The sequence below is a fragment of the Ambystoma mexicanum genome, chromosome 10 (genome assembly GCF_040938575.1).
Source record: "Ambystoma mexicanum isolate Mex_15411 chromosome 10, UKY_AmexF1_1, whole genome shotgun sequence".
Lineage (NCBI taxonomy): Eukaryota > Metazoa > Chordata > Amphibia > Caudata > Ambystomatidae > Ambystoma > Ambystoma mexicanum.
The window spans coordinates 677649297-677670437 of record NC_090932.1 but is presented as its reverse complement, the minus strand read 5'-3'; the positions used below and the strand labels follow the sequence as shown (position 1 = coordinate 677670437).

General features: G+C 46.7%; 2 protein-coding genes across 3 annotated transcripts in view; one reads left to right on the top strand and one right to left on the bottom strand.

Moving 5' to 3' along the window:
• MRPL24 (mitochondrial ribosomal protein L24) overlaps positions 1-12082 on the bottom strand; it is a 128968-nt gene extending 116886 nt beyond the window's left edge. The window contains exon 1 of the mRNA XM_069618266.1: positions 11857-12082. The gene's annotated coding sequence lies outside the window, so the exon portion shown is untranslated. The remainder of the gene's footprint in view (positions 1-11856) is intronic.
• Positions 12083-12330: 248 nt separating this feature from the next.
• The window catches only part of TRPC1 (transient receptor potential cation channel subfamily C member 1), a 489142-nt gene continuing 480331 nt past the window's right edge, over positions 12331-21141 (top strand). Inside the window, exon 1 of one of the 2 annotated variants that reach the window (XM_069618262.1) lies at positions 12331-12715. In XM_069618262.1, coding sequence (XP_069474363.1) covers positions 12589-12715 — 127 coding nt within the window. In that variant the 5' untranslated portion in view covers positions 12331-12588. The remainder of the gene's footprint in view (positions 12716-21141) is intronic. The other variant, XM_069618263.1, reaches the window with a different exon arrangement.

Below are 21141 nucleotides of genomic sequence, written 5' to 3'. Positions count from 1 at the left end.
TACCTCACTCATCTATTTCAACTACTCCATGCCCACAACACCTAAAGCACTTCACCCCAACCACTCTACCTCACCCAACCCAGCACTCTACCCAGTACCCCACCCACTGTAAACTCACCCACTCTAAGCACCTTTCCAACCCTACCCACCCTAATCAATCAACTCTACCCTTACTCTTCCACTCACCTACCCCAACCACACTACTCTATCACCCCACACCCAACTCGTGCAACACACTATCCTTACACAACCTACATCACCTGACTCTGCCCTGGCCACACTATTACACACCCTCTACCACCAGCTACTTTACCCTAACCCATCTGTTTCTATTGCATCCCACTCTACCCTCACCCAATTGACCACTGTGCTTCTAAACTCTACCCTCCAATATACCATCCCCAGCTCACCCCACCTACCCTAACTCACCCAAAAAATTCCTTTCCCCACCTACCCTCCCTTCCCCCACCCTCTCTTCCCAACCACTCTACCTAAATAACTCATCATGCTAATTTATACTAAACCCATTTTACCCCACCCTGTTCCCCTAGCACCACTTCAGCCTCTTTGCTGCCACCCGCTCTTCCCCAACACCCTACCTCAAAATATCTCCACCACTACATCACTGTAGCCCACCCTGCTCCTCTACCACTCCTCACTCATTCTACTTTACCGGACTCTACCCTTGTCCCTCCTACTTCATTCCACTCTACCACCCAGACCATTCCACCATCACCCACACCACTACTCTACCCACCCACTCAACTCCCACCTTACCCCATTGTAGCCCCACTTTACCCTTATCCTCAGTACCCACACCCCACCACTCTATTCCACCCCACTACTTTAACGCACCCACCTCACCCAACTAACACCACTCTACCATTCTTTACCCCCACCACTTTAATCTATCCCATCCCACCACCACTCTACTCATCAAAAAGCTCCACCTCAGCCACTCTACTGCCACCCACTCTTCCCCCACTCAACTTACACACCATACTTCCCTTGACTCTATCCTTGATGCCCACTAGACAACGACCCGCCCCACTCTACCAGCATCCACTCTACCCTCACACACCCTCTCTCACCTGGCTCTACCCATGCCCCCATTTCACTCCACTCTACCACATAACCCTGCCCCACCACTCCACCACACCCACCTACTCCACCCCACGATATACCACTCTCCTCCAACTGCCTCTCTACCCCACCTAACCCCACTCTATGCCATATCCTTCTACACTACCCCCACAACATCTCCCCCTACCCAAACACATTACGCCATTTATTTGCCACATCCATCTACCCATACTTCCCCACTCAATCCTTCTTTACCCCAGTCATTCTACCCCAGCCCATCACCCTACCACCAACAATATCCCCCCCAACCGCACTCTATCCCTAAACACCCTACATCACCTGAGAGTACCCTCAACCCTCACTTCATCCCATTATATCATAAACCCACCTGTACATCACCCCACTCTACCCTCACCCTTCTCTCCTCCATCTCTCCCACCCACTCTACCCCACCCCCAGTGCCCCAACCACTCTATCCCACCAAACCTCAAACTATCTTCACCATTCTAAATGTTCCCCAATGTCAGGTATATCTATTCATCCTTGCATACCATACCCCTCTTTACCCCCACCAACCCCTCTAACGCCCACCCTACCTCCACTCTACCCCATCTTCCCTACCTCACCCATACACATTAGCTCCCTATACCTATCCCACATACCCTAACTCACCTATGCCTGCCATGCTCACCCATTCCTTCTGCCTCCCACCTTAGCTTACACCTTCTCTCTTTCCCCTTAACTCACAGATTAATGAGCCGAGAGATAAAGGGAAGACAGCACTGCTCCCATGACTTGATCTCTCAGCTGCATTTGGCTTAGTTGATCATAAGGTCCTATGCAGACACTTGCACTCAGCAGCCCACTTCTCCACGGAGGCTATCAAACGGATAGAAACCTTCCTGAGCGAGAGAACTAGGAGGGTGTTTTCCCCCCATCGGCAGCGGCGGACCCCTCCCCGATCCAATTTGGGGTACCTCAGGGCTCGTGCGTCTCCCCTACTCTATACAATATCTTCACCAAGCCTTTGTTCGATGATCTGGACCTTCTGGGTATCACCTACACTAATTATGCAGATGATACACAGATTCTCCTCCCGCTTTCTGGGGATCATTGCGAGGTCTTGGCATTGGTGAATAGGGTATACCTCACCATTCAGGCATGGATGGCCACTCACGGTCTATGCCTGAATGATGACAAGACAGAGCTGATAATTCTGGGTACTCAATCTAACATTAACACATTAGGTCATAAATACTCGTCATTTACCATTATTGGAAATATTATTAAGGTATCAAAGGAGGTAAAAACCCTTGGTTTCTACCTCGACTCCACCATGTCTCTTGATAAACAAGTTAAATCTCTAGCCTCTACTACTGCCTACACATGTAAGCTTATCAGAGCTGGCAAGCCTTTTCTTTCAAATGAAAGTTGCATTATCCTGGCCAGAGCATTAATTCTCTCCATGTTAGATTACTGCAATGCCCTCTACAGTGGTGCCAACAAAACAATCTTGCAAAATAACGCTCCAAGAGCTGCACTAGGCATGAACAAAATACTTCACATTGTCTCAACCAGACTTCAATACAAGTGGCTTTCCACCTATAATAAAATGCAGTTACAAATGGCCTCTTTGGCTCACAAAGCCTTAAACAATGTTGCACCCAGTTACCTAATAGACAAACTGGCGAGAAGAACGTCTAGTAGGCCCACAAGAATTGGAAATACCAATTGCCTTGTGGTACCAAGATTTAGCCTGACTAGGATTGGTGGCAACCGCTTCCCGGTGAAGGTTGCTAAACACTGGAAATCTCTGCCTCATGAGCTGACAGTAGACCAACCTTAATTACACTTTAGAAAGAGATATATCACCCCTCTCAACTTGACTGTTGGCTAGGTAGTCTTTCTCATACCTTACACTTCACCTCTTTGACGCGGTCTATCTTGTAAACAATTATTGGAATTGCACTGTATAGCTCTGAACTGTATATAAGCTGAACACTTTACATTTTATTTATCCTTTAACTGTACGAATTCTTACCTGTATATCTATGTGGTCATATTATTGTGAATTACCTGTAACCTTGTAAGCTTTGCATCTACTTATTTGCTGCGTCCCGTTACCTTCGGGTTTGGTGCGCATTAGAAATAAAGAAAGAAAGAAACAAACAAACCCCCTAGCCCTGCCATCCCAGCTTCTTAAAGTCATCATCCTTACCGTAAAAGTTCCAAACAAGTCTGCAAGTGTTTGCCAACAAGTAATATTAGTAATACACATAGAAAAAAAAGACTTCCATACAGAACAGGGAACGTCTTTTTTCTATGTCTATAAATAATACTAGGTTTCATAAATTCTTGGCTATGTTGGTCAGGTCTAGCATGGCGACATATTCCTTTTAGTGATTATTGGAAATGCTGTTTTCTCACAAAATAATTTAACCTTAGGTCACGTCTCACTGGGTTAGTTGTTTAGCCAAGCGAAGACCACATGAAAAATGTTTAAAGCAAAAGGAAATCCCAGATTGAGACTGTGCCCAGTTTTTCAAAACATGATTGATTATATAAATGCCCTTTCTGATGACACGTGTTTCGGTCCCTTATAGGACCTTCTTCAAATCAGGGCTAATTGCGCATATCACCGAAAAGTTATATAAGTATTTTCCAAACACAACAAAAATAAAAATAAAAGTGTTCATTCACATATTTAGCAATAAGCACCAGTGATATAATAATAAGTATTTTGTTAACAAAAAAATAGTAGTTGTTAAATCGGAGAAACCAAAATGCCACACAAAAATCGTGTAGGGGATAGGGAGAGATGTATGTGGTCAAGAGATAAACAAAAAACACATTTTCATTAGTCACTGCAGCATGTATTGTCACATGGTTATTCAAAAATAACTTACATTTGACTGTTTTACCTTATTTTCACCTAATGCCCCTTAATGGGTTTAAGCAAATAGTAGCCGCTCATCAAGTCTCGGGTTAGATCTGCCACCTCTAGCTTAGTGTACAGACTCACCACAAGTGTTTCATATAATTGCGCGATAATCGCCTTACACCTCCCAATGGTAGAGTTGTTTTTTAGACTTGTAACCATAAGAAACTGTATTTTTTGGAATCCATTCATTTTGAAAGCTGTGAAAGCCGTGCACATCAAAATAGTGATGGAGCCCCAAGCGATTAGAATCTCGCACACAGACTCGCAGCAGGCATTTCTACAGAAGCAGCGTGCGCTGCACTTGAAGGACGGTCTCTTACCCGATAAACAAATGTTCTCGCGTATAATCGCGTACTGCCGATTTTCCAGAGGGGGCGTCAATAGGCGCCCTCTCCCTCATTATTGTGTTCAGGTTGCCATAGGAACGGATCCAAGCACCAGTCCGTTTTCCACATGAATGGCAACTGCTCTCCTGTGTTATTGTGACAGCCATTTTAAGATGGTGTCATTAACCTTACACTAATGCTAAAAAGGCATGTTAAAGACTCGATTTTATGCTCATTCACGAGTGAATGTTATGTAATATTAATGTTTGCAAGATATCCTGTGTGTTAGATACGGGACGTCGTTTTATAGGGTACTAAGAGATATTATGTCGTGTACTGCATCATTTTGGGATTAACCTACCAATGCGGAAAAAGCAAAATCAAATATCTATAACCATATGTGTTCCGTGTAGCATGATATTGTATTCTACTATAGTTTCATGTATTCATAATAAAACAGATAAGTACTTGGGTGCGCTGTCAGACATTAGTATTTAGGTAATTATCAATTTCTGAGGGAGCCAGTGTCAATGTTACAATTCATAAGTAGTTGCTATAGATACTGAGCGTTGTACAATTATAAGGAATGATAATTACAAAAGGCCATTATCACTTCTGATTCGAACAAAAACTGTTTGCATGTCACTAGGGAAAAAAAAATATATATATATATATATATATATATATATATATATATATATATATATATAGCACAAAATGAATGGATGCCAAAAAATACCGTTTCTTATGGTTACAAGTCTAAAAAACAACGCTACCATTGGGAAATGTAAGGCGATTATCTCGCAATTATATGAAACACTTGTGGTGTGTCTGTACACTAAGATAGAGGTGACACTAGGTTTGATTTATAATTTTTTTGAAGGGATCAAACCCAAGACTTGATGAGCGGCTACTATTTGCTTAAACCATTAAGGGGCATTAGGTGAAAATAAAGTAAAACAGTCAAATGTAAGTTATTTTTGAATAACCATGTGACAATACATGCAGCAGTGAGTAATGAAAATGTGTTTGTATCGCTTGACCCCCGACATCCCTCCCTATCCCCTACCCGATTTTTGTCTGGCATTTTGGTTTCTCTGATTTAACAACTACTATTTTTTGTTAACAAAATACTTATTATTATATCACTGGTGCTTATTGCTAAATATGTGAATGAACATTTTTATTTTTGTTGTGTTTGGAAACTACTTATATAACTTTTCGGTGATATACGCAATTAGCCCTGATTTGAAGAAGGTTCTATAAGGGACCGAAACACGTGTCATCAGAAAGGGCATTTATATAATAAATCATGTTTTGAAAAACTGGGCGCAGTCTCAATCTGGGATTTTCTTTTTGATTGATATTTTATTTCTATTGCGCTCGTACACAAGTGTTTCAGAGCGCGACAAGGCAAGGGAGGGGAACAGGGGAGAACAAAACAGCGATCTTACTAGGCCCAGTGACATTGAGAATGCGCAAGTGCATGGGAGAGGGGGGAGGGGAGGGGAAAAGTTTGCTATAAAAAATACTATTTTGCTGCAAACACTTACTTGGGGGCAATGACCAGAATTACTGGGCAATTAGGGCCCATGTATTTACTGTATTCTTACGTATAAATGAAAAAAAATCAACTGCCAAAACTATTGGCTTTGCCAATGCTTCGGCTCCCATCAATCTCTTAGGAAAGACAGGTCACGCAAACTAAATTGCACTGTCTGTTGAATACCTGATTGAGTACTGAAGCATTCTTAGCAACTTTCCATGTCTTGCCAGCGGTGTTACCGGAGACCCAGGACTGGTCATCAGATTTACAAGAACTAATCACTGGCATACCAGAGTCCTTGTGGTCCATCCATGACAATGAGGTAGGATATATTCATAACGCTGAACCTGTAAGAATTATGATGAATCTCTCTAAGAAGTTACCCTGTATGCCCCAAAAACCATTGAAACCAGAAACCAAATTAGGATTAACCAGCTATCGGGTCACTCTTCAAACAAGATATTATCCCCCCTACCTCCAGCCCTTGTAGTACTCCAGTTTTGCCTGTCAAGAAGCCCAGAGTCTTACAGGACCTGAGAACAGTACATTCCATTGTTACTCCATCATTCCCCATTGTGCCCAACACAGCTACCATTTAATCATGAATACCACCATCAGCCATACACGTCATATTAGAGGATGTGTTCTGCATTCTTGCCCGCACCCATACATGAAGATACACAGTATTTGTTTGCCTTTGCCCTTATGGGAATTCAGTACACTTGGGCTAGGCTGCCCTAGGGGTACTTAGTCACCTTCCCTGTTTTCACAACAACTTAAAGACCTAGACAATATCAATTTCGCAGGAAGGTCAGTGCTGTTGCAGGACGCAGAGGACTTTTTTAGCCTCCCCTTATCACAAGGCATGGACACAAGCTTGTTGACCGCATTGGCCAACAAGGGTCACGAAGCTTAAAAAACAGAAACTACACTTGTATAGGGAAAGAGTATATTATTTGGGATATGATATTGTAATGGATCATAGAGCCATTGCCTCCTTCAGAATAGAGGCAGTGTATCAAAGTCCTATTCATGGCTATTGCACTCGCAGTCAGGGACATCACTGGCGAATTTCACACCTCATACCAACGTCAACTATGAACAACACATTTTTCACACTACACGCCAAGACAAAGGAGTATCCCTAGACAACTACGTCATGAGACTACGAATAAAGCTGAAACACTGCGATTTCCACCAGTACTCCAACTAGGAGGAGTTCAGATCCGAGGTCATCGCTGGATGCGACTCTCAAGCGTTCAGGAAGAAGCTGCTGCCAAAGCAGAGGTCACTGGAGGAGATCCTAGCTTTGGCACGCATGGAAGCAGCAGTAGAATCACAGCTGGTCAACCATGGCAAAGTCACGATACAGCCCAAAGACCGAGAATGACACTGTCAACATATTACACACCGCCCAAACTTCCCAGCCAGATGCTCAGATGCCACGTGTTTCAGATGCGGCTATGAATACCCTCACACCTGGGAATGCCCGGCACTGGGACAAAAAAGCGCCGCCTATGGCGGCGACAACTATTTCTGTGCAGTCTGCAAAAATGCACCCTGGCCCGCAGCCAGCAGAAGATCACTCAGGAATCGACAGAAGACGACACGGGCGAGCCCATATGAGGCTGGCCCCCTCAGTGAATCCAGAAGACATAGGCCACGGGACAAACGTGAATTCAGGCAATCCCTCATCGAGAAGACCATAAGCCGTTCGAAGGTTCCAGATACAGAGGCCGCAGACCGTATGTCCGATACATCGAGAGGAGATCACCCTCCAGTAGCGACTCACCATCATCGGCAACCAATGCAAAAAAGGTCACGCTTGGGCGCTGAACAATAACAGGGTGAAACACAGCCCAGTCCTCCTGCTCCACATCAATGACACCTCCCTGGAATCCCTCATAGACACAGGAGTGACGGTCAACATCATAAGTCAAGAAGCGTACAAGTTACTCCACTGACCCCCCCTCTCCTCCCAAGACTCAAGCGATCCACTGTTGACGTCTACCCATGCGGATCAACCTCGCCATTACCATGCAATGGAGTCATCACTGCCACGTGCATCGACAAATTTCACACAGCAGAAATCCCACTACACGTACTCAAGAGCGAAGTGAACAGTGGTTGCATTCTCAGCTTTAAAACAGCTGTGAAGATCAGCCTTGTGCACATCTTGTACCAACTGATGGACTACAAATACTTGTCGAGACCGGAAGACATCGAAATGGCGGTCCCAAAATTGTTTCAAGTACTGGGAATACTCAAAAACGAAAGCTTCAACTGCACATCAACGCAGATGTTAAGCCTGTTGCCCAGCACTACAAGGGCATACCCGTCAATATACAAAGGCAAGTTGAAGAGGAGATTAACAAGCTACTGAAGCAACATGTCAATGAACCAGCGACTGGACCCACACCCTGGGTGTCGCCCATAGTCCCCATCCCTAAAATGTCACTGGACGGTTCCATCAAGCTATGCATCGACATGAGGAGGGCGAATGATGCAATTGAGCGTGAAAGACACCAGGCACCCAGGATAACAGATATGATCCACCTATTACATGGCGCCAAATATTTCTCCAAGTTAGACCTCACAAAAGGATACCACCAAATTGACATTGCCCTCCCCCCCCCCCCCCCATCAAGCTACATCACGACCTTCGTGAAGCACTTGGGTCTTTTCCAGTACAAACGGCTTAATTTCTCCATCTCATCCACCGCAGAAATCTTCCAAGACGAGATCCATAAATTCATACAGCATGTCCCCAACTGCCTCAACTATTCAGACGATGTCCTAGTATTCAGCAAGTCCAAAGAAGAAAATGATGCAGCCCTTCAAAGAGTATACGCAGCACTCGAAGCAGCAGGCCTGACATTTAACAAAAACAAATGCGAGTTACAGAAGGGTTCGCTCAGGTTTTTTGGTCATATATTCTCAGAGACGGGAATGTGACCAACCATGACTGGCTGCACTGAACACCGCCCAGCCACCACAGACCGTGTCTGAGCTGTGCTCGTTCTTGGGGCTCGCGAGCTACTGCTCGAGGTACCTCCAGGATAATGCGATGATCAGCAACCCCCTCTGTCTACACGAGGACCAACCTTTTGAGTAGTCGGCAGACTGCCAGCACTCCTTTGAGACGATCCGTAATAAAATTTCAAAGGCTGAGAACATGGCGTATTTCAATGTAGAGAGAAAAACAGAAGTAATAGTCGAAGCCAGTCTCATTGGTCTAGGGGCCATACTGACGGGCCATACTGACGCAGCGGGAACCCATGGACTCGAGCAACACATTCATCGTAGCATACGCCAGTAGAAGTCTCACACACACAGAACAGGCGTACTCCTATGCAGAAAAAGAAAGCCTGGCGGTTGTCTGGGCCTGTGAATACTTCCATCTCTTCTTATACGGCAAGGCCTTCACCGTTGTCACGGACCACGGCGACCCAAAAGCAAGAATGCCACCGAGAATAGCATGTTGGGGCTTGCGGCTGCAGGACTACAAATTCGATAGAATGCAACGATTGGGCAAAGAAGACAATCCGGCTGACTAGCTAGCGAGACACCCCACATGGCAGGCACAGGCGGGCCCCTCCATCGCAGATGGGTACATCAACTACGCAATTCATCACCTGCAGCCCCTACCAGTAGACTGGACGACCCTCGTGAAAGAATCATAACGAGTCCCGCCCTCTCAATCGTTGCCCACTGCATCAAAGCTGGGAAGATGAAATATATCAACAAAAAAAAAATCAAGCCAAAAGGAGAGACGGAGCAGATGAGAGAAGACATAAGATGTCTAGAGTTAGTCAAGGATAAGTTGACACTCGATGACCACCTCATCATGAAGGGTTGCAAGGTGGCACTGCCAGAAGCGCTCAGAGAAAGGACGGTCATGCTGGCGCACAAAGCCAATTGGGGGTTAGTTTCCACAAAACGTCTCCACAGGCAGAAAATATGGTTCCTCAAACTAGACACCATAGTAGAAGATGTCATTAGCTGATGCACCATTTGCTCTCAAGTGGCTCAGGCCCCTCATCCCTGCCCACTGCAAATGTCATCTTTTCTGGAAGCGTTATGGGAAGAACTGGCTGTAGACTTCTTTGGTCCACGACGAAACGGAGAGTACGTGCTAGTGCTGATCGATGAAAATGTACGCTTCCCAGATGCCAAATAGATAGAATCCACATCAGCCACCTGCGTCATACCTGCACTAGACCGCATGGTGTCCACATGCAGGATATCTAAGGTCCTTTAGTCAGACAATAGCCCACCCTTTACCAGCCAGGACTTCGAAAACTTTGCACACTATATGGGCTTCCAACACAGGAAAATAACAGTACGATGGCCGAAAGCAAACGGCATCTTCGAGAGGTTTATGTCCAACGTCAAAAGAACATTACAAGTAGCCAATGTCCTCAATAAGCCATTCGAGCAAGCTATGTATCAACTGCTGCGCAAATATAGACACAATCCGCACAGGAGTTCGAGCCTCATGTTCCAAAAAACTGTGCGAACACGACTACAGAAAGCGCTACACCGCATCCCACCGGGCCATTAGAACAAGCCAGGAACAGAGATCAAGAAGAGAAAAGAAAGATGAAAGATTGAGCAGACCTCCGGCGAGGAGCAAAAAAGTGACACACAGAAATAGGAGATTGAGTACTAGTGCGTCAGACAAAAATGAGAAAGGAAGACCCCACGTTTGCACAGGAACGGCTGGTCCTAACCAACAAAAAAGGGACAATGATAACTGCAACTGGTGAGCGACATGACTCCATAACAAAGAACTCCTCCCACTTCAAAAAACTTCAGGGCACAGCGCCTCCTGCTTGGGAGTCCTCTAGAAGCAGTCAAAGTGACACATTCTCGGACAACTTGAATGTAGGGGACAGAGAGCAGTCAGAGGAAGAGACCAGCAGCAGAGAATCAGGGAGAGCCCATCAGTGGTGAATGCACCCAGCTTAACAGTGCAACCACAGCGATGCCGCATAAAGCCTCAGAGACTAATTGAAGGGATGGGGTAAAAAGTGATCTGGCATGCTAAAAGGGGGGGGGGGCGGGGTGGGAGATGTCATGTTGCGACTATGTCGCGTAGCCCTCCCTCATCATTATGAGGTGAAGGCCCACGTTTGGGCTGGGACAAGGGGAAAAGGCAGTTAAGCCATACACTGGTGTGCAATAAAAGACACGTTGTCTGCACTGGCATATGTACGCGCACTTCTTGGAGATAGGCCTCCCTAACATCGAGCAGTCCTCCGGGTCGGGGGAAGGATAAACTCAACAGCAAGTAGCAAGATAATGCTATATAAAGAATTCATTTTGGAAACACAAGGTCAATTACTTGGCAACTCTGAAAACAAAAATCGGAAGCATTTTAAGAGTGGGACCTTAAGTGCCGCCGTTGCAGGCACTTTGCAACAGATCTAGGGGCAGCATAAGGCCAACAACCTCTTTAATTGAGGACATCAAATGTGCACTTTGCAGTGCTCACGTGAGGCTGCTATTGCTGGCACCCTTGGGTTGTCCCCTCTACCACTCGAGCAACGTTCATATCGCCTTGGTTGCTTTTTATGTTTATTGAGTTTATATAGCGCTTTACTCCAAAGCGCTTTACAAAATAACAACAGTATATGAGAAGAAGCATATTTACAAACTTGAAACAAACCAGTGGTACAGTATATGGAACGATTAACTCGGGAGGAGAGGACAAGGGGGATGAGTTTTGTACTAGCTTCCTCTGCATAATCACTCTTTATAAACAAGGAGTTTCATAGCTTTTCATTGGGCATTTAGTGTTGAAACACACACGGACTGAAGCTATTTTACCCGGACTGCTGCAAAATTTCCCAAAGGCAACAGCGTGTACTGTTAGCGCCTCTCCCCCTACAGGCAATATCAGACCCTTGCATTCACTGTCCCCAACACAAACATGGGGCTTCACCATGTCCTCTCACCTGTAGAAGGTCACGTCCCTCCTGCGCCTCCTTATTCCAATAGTCGGGTGATACTTTGGCTACCCTACGCCCCGCTTCACGTGGATAACAGGCCAGTTCTGAACCCTTCACAATTATGTATGGCCGGCACCAGAGGTAAGGCAGAGCTCTGCTTTGAACAGAAAATAGAAGCGCCATCTTACAGCGGGAGCGACTGGGTCCGGTGAGTGGTCTGGACAAGAAACCTGGAAATTGAAACACTCCTTAAGCTCTTGTCTACTATTCTCGCTAATTGAATGTTTTTTTATTGTAATTTTTTTTATTGTGCTTTCGTTTACTGTAAGCATATTTGTCCTCGTTCCAAAACGGGCTAAGAACATAGGAGATCTAACAGTCCCAAACACGAAAAAGTCAGCCATCTTGGGACGGGAGTAATGTAATGTTTGTTTCGCAAACGACTTTTTACATTTAAAAACGTGAACACATTTGAAATTGAACGTCGTCACTTCGCATACCAAGTCAGTAGCATTACAATATTCCCATTTTAATATGGTCGCGAAGAGTGGGTAGCTTGGTGCGCTACCGGTTTAGTCCTTTTTCTTCTCTTTTATGACGTAGTGATTGTTGTCTCCATGGGAGGATGCTGTGAGCTTTCCAGAGGATGAGCGGCAGTATCTCCATCAGCTGAAGAGGGGAAGCTCCGGTGCTGTAGGACGCAAAGCGTTGCACATAGTCTAATGGGATTACTCTACCATGTCTGCTCTATACCAGAGCACGGATTCTTCTTCGCCCAACAAATTTCTGGATTTGAAAGATGTTCGGGAGGTGAAGGAGGAGACCACACTGGACGAGAGGCTATTTTTACTGGCCTGCGAGAAAGGTACTAACAAGCACCAAAAGGGGCGGGGCAGAGGCAGATGTTCACACTTTGCCATAACACGTTCAAGTGAGGACTTTGATTTGTAAGACATACCTATGATTGCAGCACGATTCATAAATTCATAGATGCTGACTCTATGTCATGTAATATCTACCGACCTGGCCCGTGATGCCAATAGCTGGGTTAATAAGAATTTGTGTTCCGTGTACGTGATAACTTTTGGCTATGAGGGTTATAACCTGGCCGTTAGGAGGCTTCTGTGACACTATTACCGTTCATACGTTGTGCAAAGGTGCATGCATACAAATAACTGAGACCATTCGTTTGTCGGAAATATAAGGTTACAGACTTATTCCATTCTTTCTTTTTTTCTCACAACATTAGTACTAATAGAAAACAATTAATTAAGTCTACGCTCCAAACGATCAGCTAACCGAAATTCCATCTTTAGTCATGTATGTTATGCTCCCTTTTCACTTTCTTGCCAGACCAGGCTTCTGCCCAACTCGTTTTGATGCAGGGGCCGTCTGGCCTAGGCTGTAATTAGCGCATTTAATCGGGGGCTTAGACAAGGTAGGGCCTTAGCAGGCTAAGCCCAACCCAAATCTGTAAATGCCCACTGAGCAGTGCTGTGTTGACATTTACAGATGTTAATGTCACTGCAGTGTGCTCAACTATATTATCTTGAGGCCCCACTTGTTAGACAATCCTTTAATCCTCATGCGTGATTGGTATTTTCCTACCCTTTACCCTCTGCTGTTCAGCACTCAGTGGGTAATTGAATGGGGTCTTTCACACCCTTATTTTAATCCTCCCCGCTTTGGTTTTTGATAACCTCTGCTACTGCGATAATTTTCAAGTGGGCTTTCTTTCGTTGCCCTTTTAGCTCCCTTAACCATAGAAGCAATATAGGGGGATGTCATTGGGGACATTTTGTGCATAGTGAACGTCTCTGAAGACGAGTAACCCTGTATTTACGATGCCGGAACTATGTCTTGTCCTTGAATAAAATGCAGACTTAACCTTCTAGAAACATTAAATGTGGTGGGCCCATGGCGAAGGATCTAAAAATTGAGAGGATACGTAGAGTATGCAAAGGTGCAGTAACGTAGGGAACTAGTAAACACATCTTTATGCGCTGCCCAGCAATTGCACAATGTGGAATGTTATTCTTTTGAATTGGTCTGGGCTTGATGTAATGTATTTATCTTTTGTAATGCACTGTTTCCCATTGTTATGCCCTCAAAACGCAGTAGGTGAACGCCCTCAAGGGGCCTAAGTACAAGAAATTTAGACTGTTTGGATATGTGCATTTTAGCCAATACAAAGGTAGGTAGCGGTGGCCAAGTCCTTGTTATCTACCCATGTCGAGCTGGCATGTAGATGGGTGCTGTGAGGTAGTCGGGAGAGTATACGAGTGCAGGTGCCTCAGTATGTGTCCATTTAGAACACATTTTTGTCGTGGGACATAGCTGCATTCGCATAGCAGTGTTGTGCGATGTGTATTATTGCAGATGCATGCAGGTAGGTGGCTGTGCCTTTGGCTACCTTCCATCAATATGGAGGGCGATACGCACCCGTGTGTCCTGGCTGTTTTCTTTGTTTCGTAGATCTGGCGGGGATTCTGTCCTGTGGTCTGCTGGAGATTGTTCTCTCTGTTGTTCGGTACAATTCATGAAGAGTTAATTGCTGCCTCGGCCTATCTGACAGGTGGTTAAATAACCCAAAGTTTGGCATGGATTTGTCAGGACGGGGCGGGGAAGCTGGGTCTTGAGGGCCTTGTGGAGGTCAAGGTGATCCTCTAAGCGGCGGATGCTGAGAAGATCTTAAACCCTGATCCAAGTCTGTCTTATTACTCTGTGTTTATCTGCCCAGAGAGTTTGGCCTTTCAGAACCCCTACAATAGTGATGTTTGAACGCCAGGCAGTTATTTATTTATTGTGCATTTGTAAGGTGCTTATACTTCAAGTAAATTGTGTTCCAAAGCGCCCACAGGGTAACAGGGAGGGGACATGGGGAAGAAGCAAATATAACAATTAAAGTTAGAGGCAAACGTACCAGGCCATGTGCGCGTTCAGAAAGTGCAAGTTTAGAGAGAGAGAGAGAGAAGGGATGAGGAAGTGGGGGGTAAGTGCTAGGTGTAACAAAGAGGGAAGTGCTCGGGAGTAATCAGCTGTTAGTGGCTTGGTGAGAGAAAGTCAGCTGTCGATAAATAAATGCAGGCCTATGGTAGCATAGGTCAGTGGCTGCCAAGGCAAGTGCTGTGAGCGACAAGTGCTCAGAGCGGGCGGATGCTTAAGGCGATTGGGTGTGTGAGGCCAGAACCCAGGAGGACATATAAGGGCCCTAATCTTAGCAACTGCGCTGTTTAGCAGAGGAGGGAGGAAGGAGGAGATGAAAAGGAATGTCTTGAGGAGTTTCTGGAATTTGACAAGATCCGGCTCAAGAGGAAGTGGAGGCTGTTCCATAGGAGGGAGCCAACCGAGGAAAGAGATCAGCTACCAGCTCGCTGTTTAGCGAAGCACTTGACACACAGAGAGATGGTGCTGGAGCACCATGAAGATTTGGAGGGAAGAGTATTTAGTGAGAGCCAGTTGTAGATGGCATGGTCCCCGGCCACAGACAACCTTATGGATGATGCAGAGGGATTTGAATTTGATCCTTGCAGCAACCAGGAGCCAGTGGGGGGATTTTAGGGCTGGGGAGATGCGTTCCCTGGGCTTGAGGCCAAGGACAAGTCTCACAGCCCTATTCTGGATTAGCTGGAGGGGTCATAGAGAAGAGGAGGATAGATTGAGTTAGAGGCTATTGCAGTAGTCAAGCCGAGAGTGAACCAGAGCTCCTGAGACATCGAGCTTCTGGGGGAAGGTGAGGAAAGAAAGAATTCCTTTGAGGTGGTGCAGTTGAAAGTGGGCCTTCTTGGCAAGTTCCTCAATGTGAGGGAGGAAGGAAAGGGAGGAGTCGAAGATGACTCCATGTTTCGGGCTTCAGTTGAAGGAGAAGAGGGAGAGCCCATAGAAGATGGCCAGAGTGAGGGGAAGAAAGCGGGAGCAGGAGTCCTAATCGGAAGGATCTTAGTCTTGCTGGCGTTGAGGCAGAGCTCATTGGAAGTACACCAGGACTGGATGGCAGATAGGCAGTTGGTTATAATGGAGGAAGTAAGGAGAGGATCATAGGGAAGTTTGAAGAAAAGTTGTGTGTCATCTGCGTAACACTGGCAGTTGGGGCAGAAGGCGGAAATTTGGTGTGCAAGCAGAGCAAGATAGGTGTTAAAGATCCAGGGGAAAAGGTTTGAGCCCTGGAGGACGCCACAGGCAGAGATAGAGGTAGGGGAGGATAAAGAACCCAAAACGACCTATGACGGACGGTTGTTGAGGAAGGAGGTCACCCAATCCAGTTCCCGCTTCGACATACCTAGGGTATTGTGGAGCAGTTTTGGGCATAGAGTGGTTGACCGTATCAAATGCAGTGGAGAGATCAAGTAGAATGAGAACAGCTGGAGAGTTGGAGTCAAGAGAAGCGAGCAGTTCCACACGGGTGTAAAGAAGAGCAGTTTCCGTGCCTCTGGATGCTCGGAATCCAGATTGATGGTCATGGAGGCAACCAACAAGTTCAGTCTCCTGGTTCAGTTTGGTGGAGGACCAGTTTCTCCAAGAGTTTCTGAAGGAAGGGGATGATGGATATGGGGCTGTACTTGGCTGGACAAGCCGGGTCTGCAGACATTTGTTTGAGGAGGGGGCGCAAAAGGGAGTGCTTGAGGGAGGAGGGGAAAGATCCAGTAGCAGAAAGTGGTTGCAGAAATCTGCAAGTTAAGGGGCAAGAGAGCCAATATTGTCCTTGATTGTTCTGGAGGAACAGGGGGAGACCTGTTTGGAGGAGACCTTCATGGAGCGGACAACTCTGGTGACCTCATCAGGCATGATGGGAGAGAGAGGTAGAGGGGGGGGATGGAAGACCACAGGAAGCAGGGAGTGGGGGAAGGGACGCAAGGGTGCTCAGGATGTTCTGAGTTTTTGCAGTGAAGTGTGTGGCCAGTGCATTGCAGAGGGCCTTGGAGGGAAGGGGTGAGGAGGAGACTGCAGAAGGGTTGGTTAGTTCCTTGCAGATTTTAAAGAGTTCAGGTGTGTTGTTGTATGCACCGGAGACTCAAGCCTGGATGTTGGTCCTTTTCGTGGAGCGAATGGAGAGTCAGTTTGCCTTTGGAGCAGGCGACAAGCCAGTTTGTCAGAGGGTGAGCCTGAGGTCTGTCGTTTCTGTCTTGCAGCTCTGCACTTGCATTTCAGGGCTGCAAGTTTGGAGATGTACCAGGTGTTACGCTTGGAGGCGTGTTTCAGATGGATCCTCATGACTGGGACAAGAATGTCAAGTGTATTAGTGATGGCAATATGGAGGTTGCTAAGAGAAAAGTCAGAGGAAGAGTCTGCAGTGGGCAGAGAGGGGGTAAAGGTAGATGCAAAGGCAGCAGGTGACACTTGTTTAATTGGACGGATATTCGGGAACGAGATTGGAAGGGCTGGGGGAGATACGGTTGGAGGGCTGAGAGGACCCAGGTTAGAGGAGAGAGTGGTCTGACCAGGAGAGTGGGGGGTGTAGGGGAGGCATGGTTTCACAAGTATGACACTGACACAATGGGTACAATTTGTAAAACCTTTATTGAAATGGTTGGGGTTTGGAGAAACTCCTAGTCTGCCCTATAACTAAGATGGGAGTAGTCTCGACCATCAAATAATAAATAACGCAGTCCTACTGCAGTCTGTCAAATTAAAATGGACTATGCTAACAAAACCTAATGCCTGTCCTATTGTTCTGATCTTGATGGTCGTGCAGATTTATTGCACCTCCGTCCCCAAGTACTGCACAGGCAAGATAACCAACTACCTGTGCAGTCTTTGAGGCCACAGGTATTGTAGCCGTCAGTCAGGAACCGGGAACACCGGAAGAACCCCAGACCACTGTAAGGCAATAAGCAATGTATAAGCAAACAGAGGGCAATAGGAATGTAAACTAAATACAGCTGAAATAAGGCTTACCCCGATGGATTACAGGAGAACCCTCAAAACGACGAAGAGCAGTGAATCGGGGGTCAGGTGAATAGGGTTCAATCTGACTTGCAGGAAGGCAACACCCGGGATCAGGATGGCAAAGATCCAAAGGTACAAGGTGCAAATACAGGAGCAACAGGTCCAAAGTTCCAAGGATGCCAAGTAAAGGGAAAGTTCCAAAGGAGTCCAAGAGAGCAGTCCAAGGTCGTGCCTAATAGTACTTAGAATCCAAAGAAAGCCAAAAATCAAATCCGTTGAGCAATCCGAGGTCAAGTTATCCAAGGTCGTGAAGAGCGGTACCAGAATCCGAGGAGAGAGCAAAAGGCAGGTCCGTGAAGCAGTCCGAAGTCGAAACAAGGATGAAGTCAGCAGGAGCAACAAGAAACGCCAAAACCTCACGTGAAACAGCTGTAAGGCACTGCTTCCGTGTTTTCGAGTGCTTATGACTCATTCAGGGCTGTCACGTGAGGAAAAACACTGGAACGTGCGGCGTGAGGAATGTCACGTGATGCAGTTCAATCAGGGTTGTTGCGGGGCTCTCACTGTACGGTGCCAGGATGAAAACCGGGGATGATGTCGGCCACGAAAAAGTCTCCATGGCAACTGCTAACAAGCGGAGGGGCGAAAGACACCCGGACTGCCAGGCAGCGTTTTCATCCACCGACGCTGCTTCGATGTCTTAGTTGCCTCTGCAGGTGAGTGAGCGGGAAAGACCTTTGGGATGGGAAACCTAGGAGACGTGACACCTATCCTGTCTCTTGTACAAAAAAAGTGAATAAAGGAGAAATGTATGCAAAAGGAAAGATCAGTGTTCAAATAAATTAAATCTGGTTGAACCAGATCTCCTCCCCACGTTGGACCGCACGGAGTAAGGCTGTCCCTGTAGGCAGGGTGACACACACTGTCTCAGTTTCCAACACAAATACGGTTCCGGACGTGGATCGAGGCCCATTTGGCCTTCCATGTTTTAAGTCTCTTATCTTGACTTCCAAAAATAATGTTTCAACCAAAAGATTCACAAAGGTTCCCCTCTGTCGGGCTCAGACCTTTCCCCACACCGTTCTCGTAGGCCCCCCTCTGCCGGGCTCAAACCTCTCATGATAAATTTCAACACAACTTGCAAGGCGGCTCCCTTCCCCAAGCTTACTTCACTTCAGGTCTCCCTCTGTTGGGCTCTGACCACTTTTCGGATGTCGAAGGCTTTCGAATGTGCGTGTCTTAACTTTTCAGACCACTTGCAGGACCCCTTTAACTCAAAATGTATAGTTCCACTTTTACTTTCCCCTTTCTATGAGCTAAACCTTTCCATCTCACTTTTGCTGTATATTCGCTTTCTTGCTTCGAACAATTTGCCTTTCAGAGAGACTTTCGAATGTGTTACTATCGCCGGACCACTCTGTTACTTAGTATAGCTGAACTTGCAGCTGCCTTTGACTTCAAAGTTAATTCACAGGTCTGCCTTCCTCGCGCCTCATTCACACACGTGCAGCCTTCACTTGTGATAACATTTTGCTATTTCAAACTTCAACACACACCAGCCTTTCGGGTCGCTTGCCAACTCAACGTCTGTGTGCATTTCTTCTTTGCTTTACGATTTCCAATTCACGAGACAAAGTTAGTACCACAGGCTTGGCCTCGCCCCCACCACCCCCAACACTGCCGTTCACCCAGGAGGGTCCCTGGCATCCTTGAAACACAACGCAGTTTTTACTTGCAGGATCTGGCCTTCTCCATGTGTTTCTCGTGGTCTGTCGGTAGCGACGACCTCCAGTATGGAACTCTGGGGTTTTCTGACCCACTGCTCTCGCCCCTTGGTCCTTCCCTCTACTCCAATAGGTTTGCATTCGTCCCAGAAGCCCTGCTCGCTCTCATGTTCTGCCTTGCTCAGAGTGTGTCTTTAGGTTTGGCCTTTTATTCGTGTGAAGAGAGCTAATTGGTATTGTATGCACGTAGGCTTAAGTGAGTGAATTTGCCCGCCTGCCCCAATTAGCGGGACATGGCCAGTATGATGTGTGAAAGTTAACGTTGTTACTCTGTCACCCTTTTCCTCGGCCCAGTGTTTGTGTAAAAAGGGGGTGGGGGAGTTGGGACCTCGGAGCATCCTAAAGCAAAGGATGGGTTGGATAAAAAAAAAATAGGGGGGAATACTGCATCTCGCCGTCAGCTGTCTCACCCCTGCTCCCTGAAGACGCCTCACCCAGGTGATCCTCCCGCACTGGTCCAACCCCAGGAACTGGATCCAGAAGCGATGGCTGTGTCCTGGCCACCTGGATGACCAGTACCCGAGGACTAGTGGGTGAGACACCCTTTGGTTTCTCAAAGGGGAGAGTGAGCGATCAGTGTGGATAAAGGCATCAAGAGTGTGTCCAGCCGAGTGGGTAGGAACAGAGGTGAGAGTGCAGATGTCACAGAAGAGAGTGGGTGCTGTGATGGAGGAGCCAAGGTGGACGTTGAAGTCACCCAGGAGAAGGAGGTTAGAGGTGGTTGTGAGGAGAAATCAGCCCATCCAGAAAGGGACAGGGTGGTAGAGCCTGGTGGCCAGTCAATAGTGGCAATGGTCAAGGAGGAGGCCGGAAAGATGACCAGCTTGCAGAGAGTCAACCTTTTCCTTACACTCTTCTTTCAATGCCTCTAATTGGGTCTCTTGATCTGCATTATTCCACTGTTGGAGAGCCAAATCCTCTTAATTTTATGACATAATTTCCAGATTCTACCTCCAACTCTTGGCTCTTTTGTAATTTTTGTTCTGCTAAATTTAGTTCAGTCTGGATTTTATTTAATAGCTCAAGACCTTACTCTTGCTTCCGTGTTCTCTCTTCCTCTCCCCTGCTTTCTCGACTGCTCCACGCAATGGTTACCTGGCTACCCTCTGTACTTGGGCCCAGTTGCCTGCATGTCCAGTTGCACCTCAACTGCCCCTTGGCTTCCCTAGCACCTGTGGTCTGTATCTGCAACCCTACAGTCTTTTCTCTCTGCATTTACGAGCCACCTGTAGGCTGCACTTTTTGATTTACCTGCACTGAGCCACCCGCTGGCCGCACTATTGAGTTACCTGCACTTCTCCCTCTCCCTCCCCCTCTCACCCGGCACTTCTCCCCTTCCACTTGCCTGAACTTGCATGATCTGAACGACACATGGCCTGGCAAGATGGTTGTTTTTGTCCTCCCTGTTTTCCCCCTCCTTGTCTTGTTGCCCCTGGGAACACTTGTGTACAGGCGCGTTATGTCATATCACATATCGTATCATATTGTGGGGACCCTGTGGCTCCGGTTGCGCCTTAACCACCCCAATCACTTTTCACACAGTCATGAGTTTTACACGTCAGCCCGCAGCCATAGGTAATGCATGGGAGGTGGCAATGGTTTGTAATGTGCTGTAGCTATC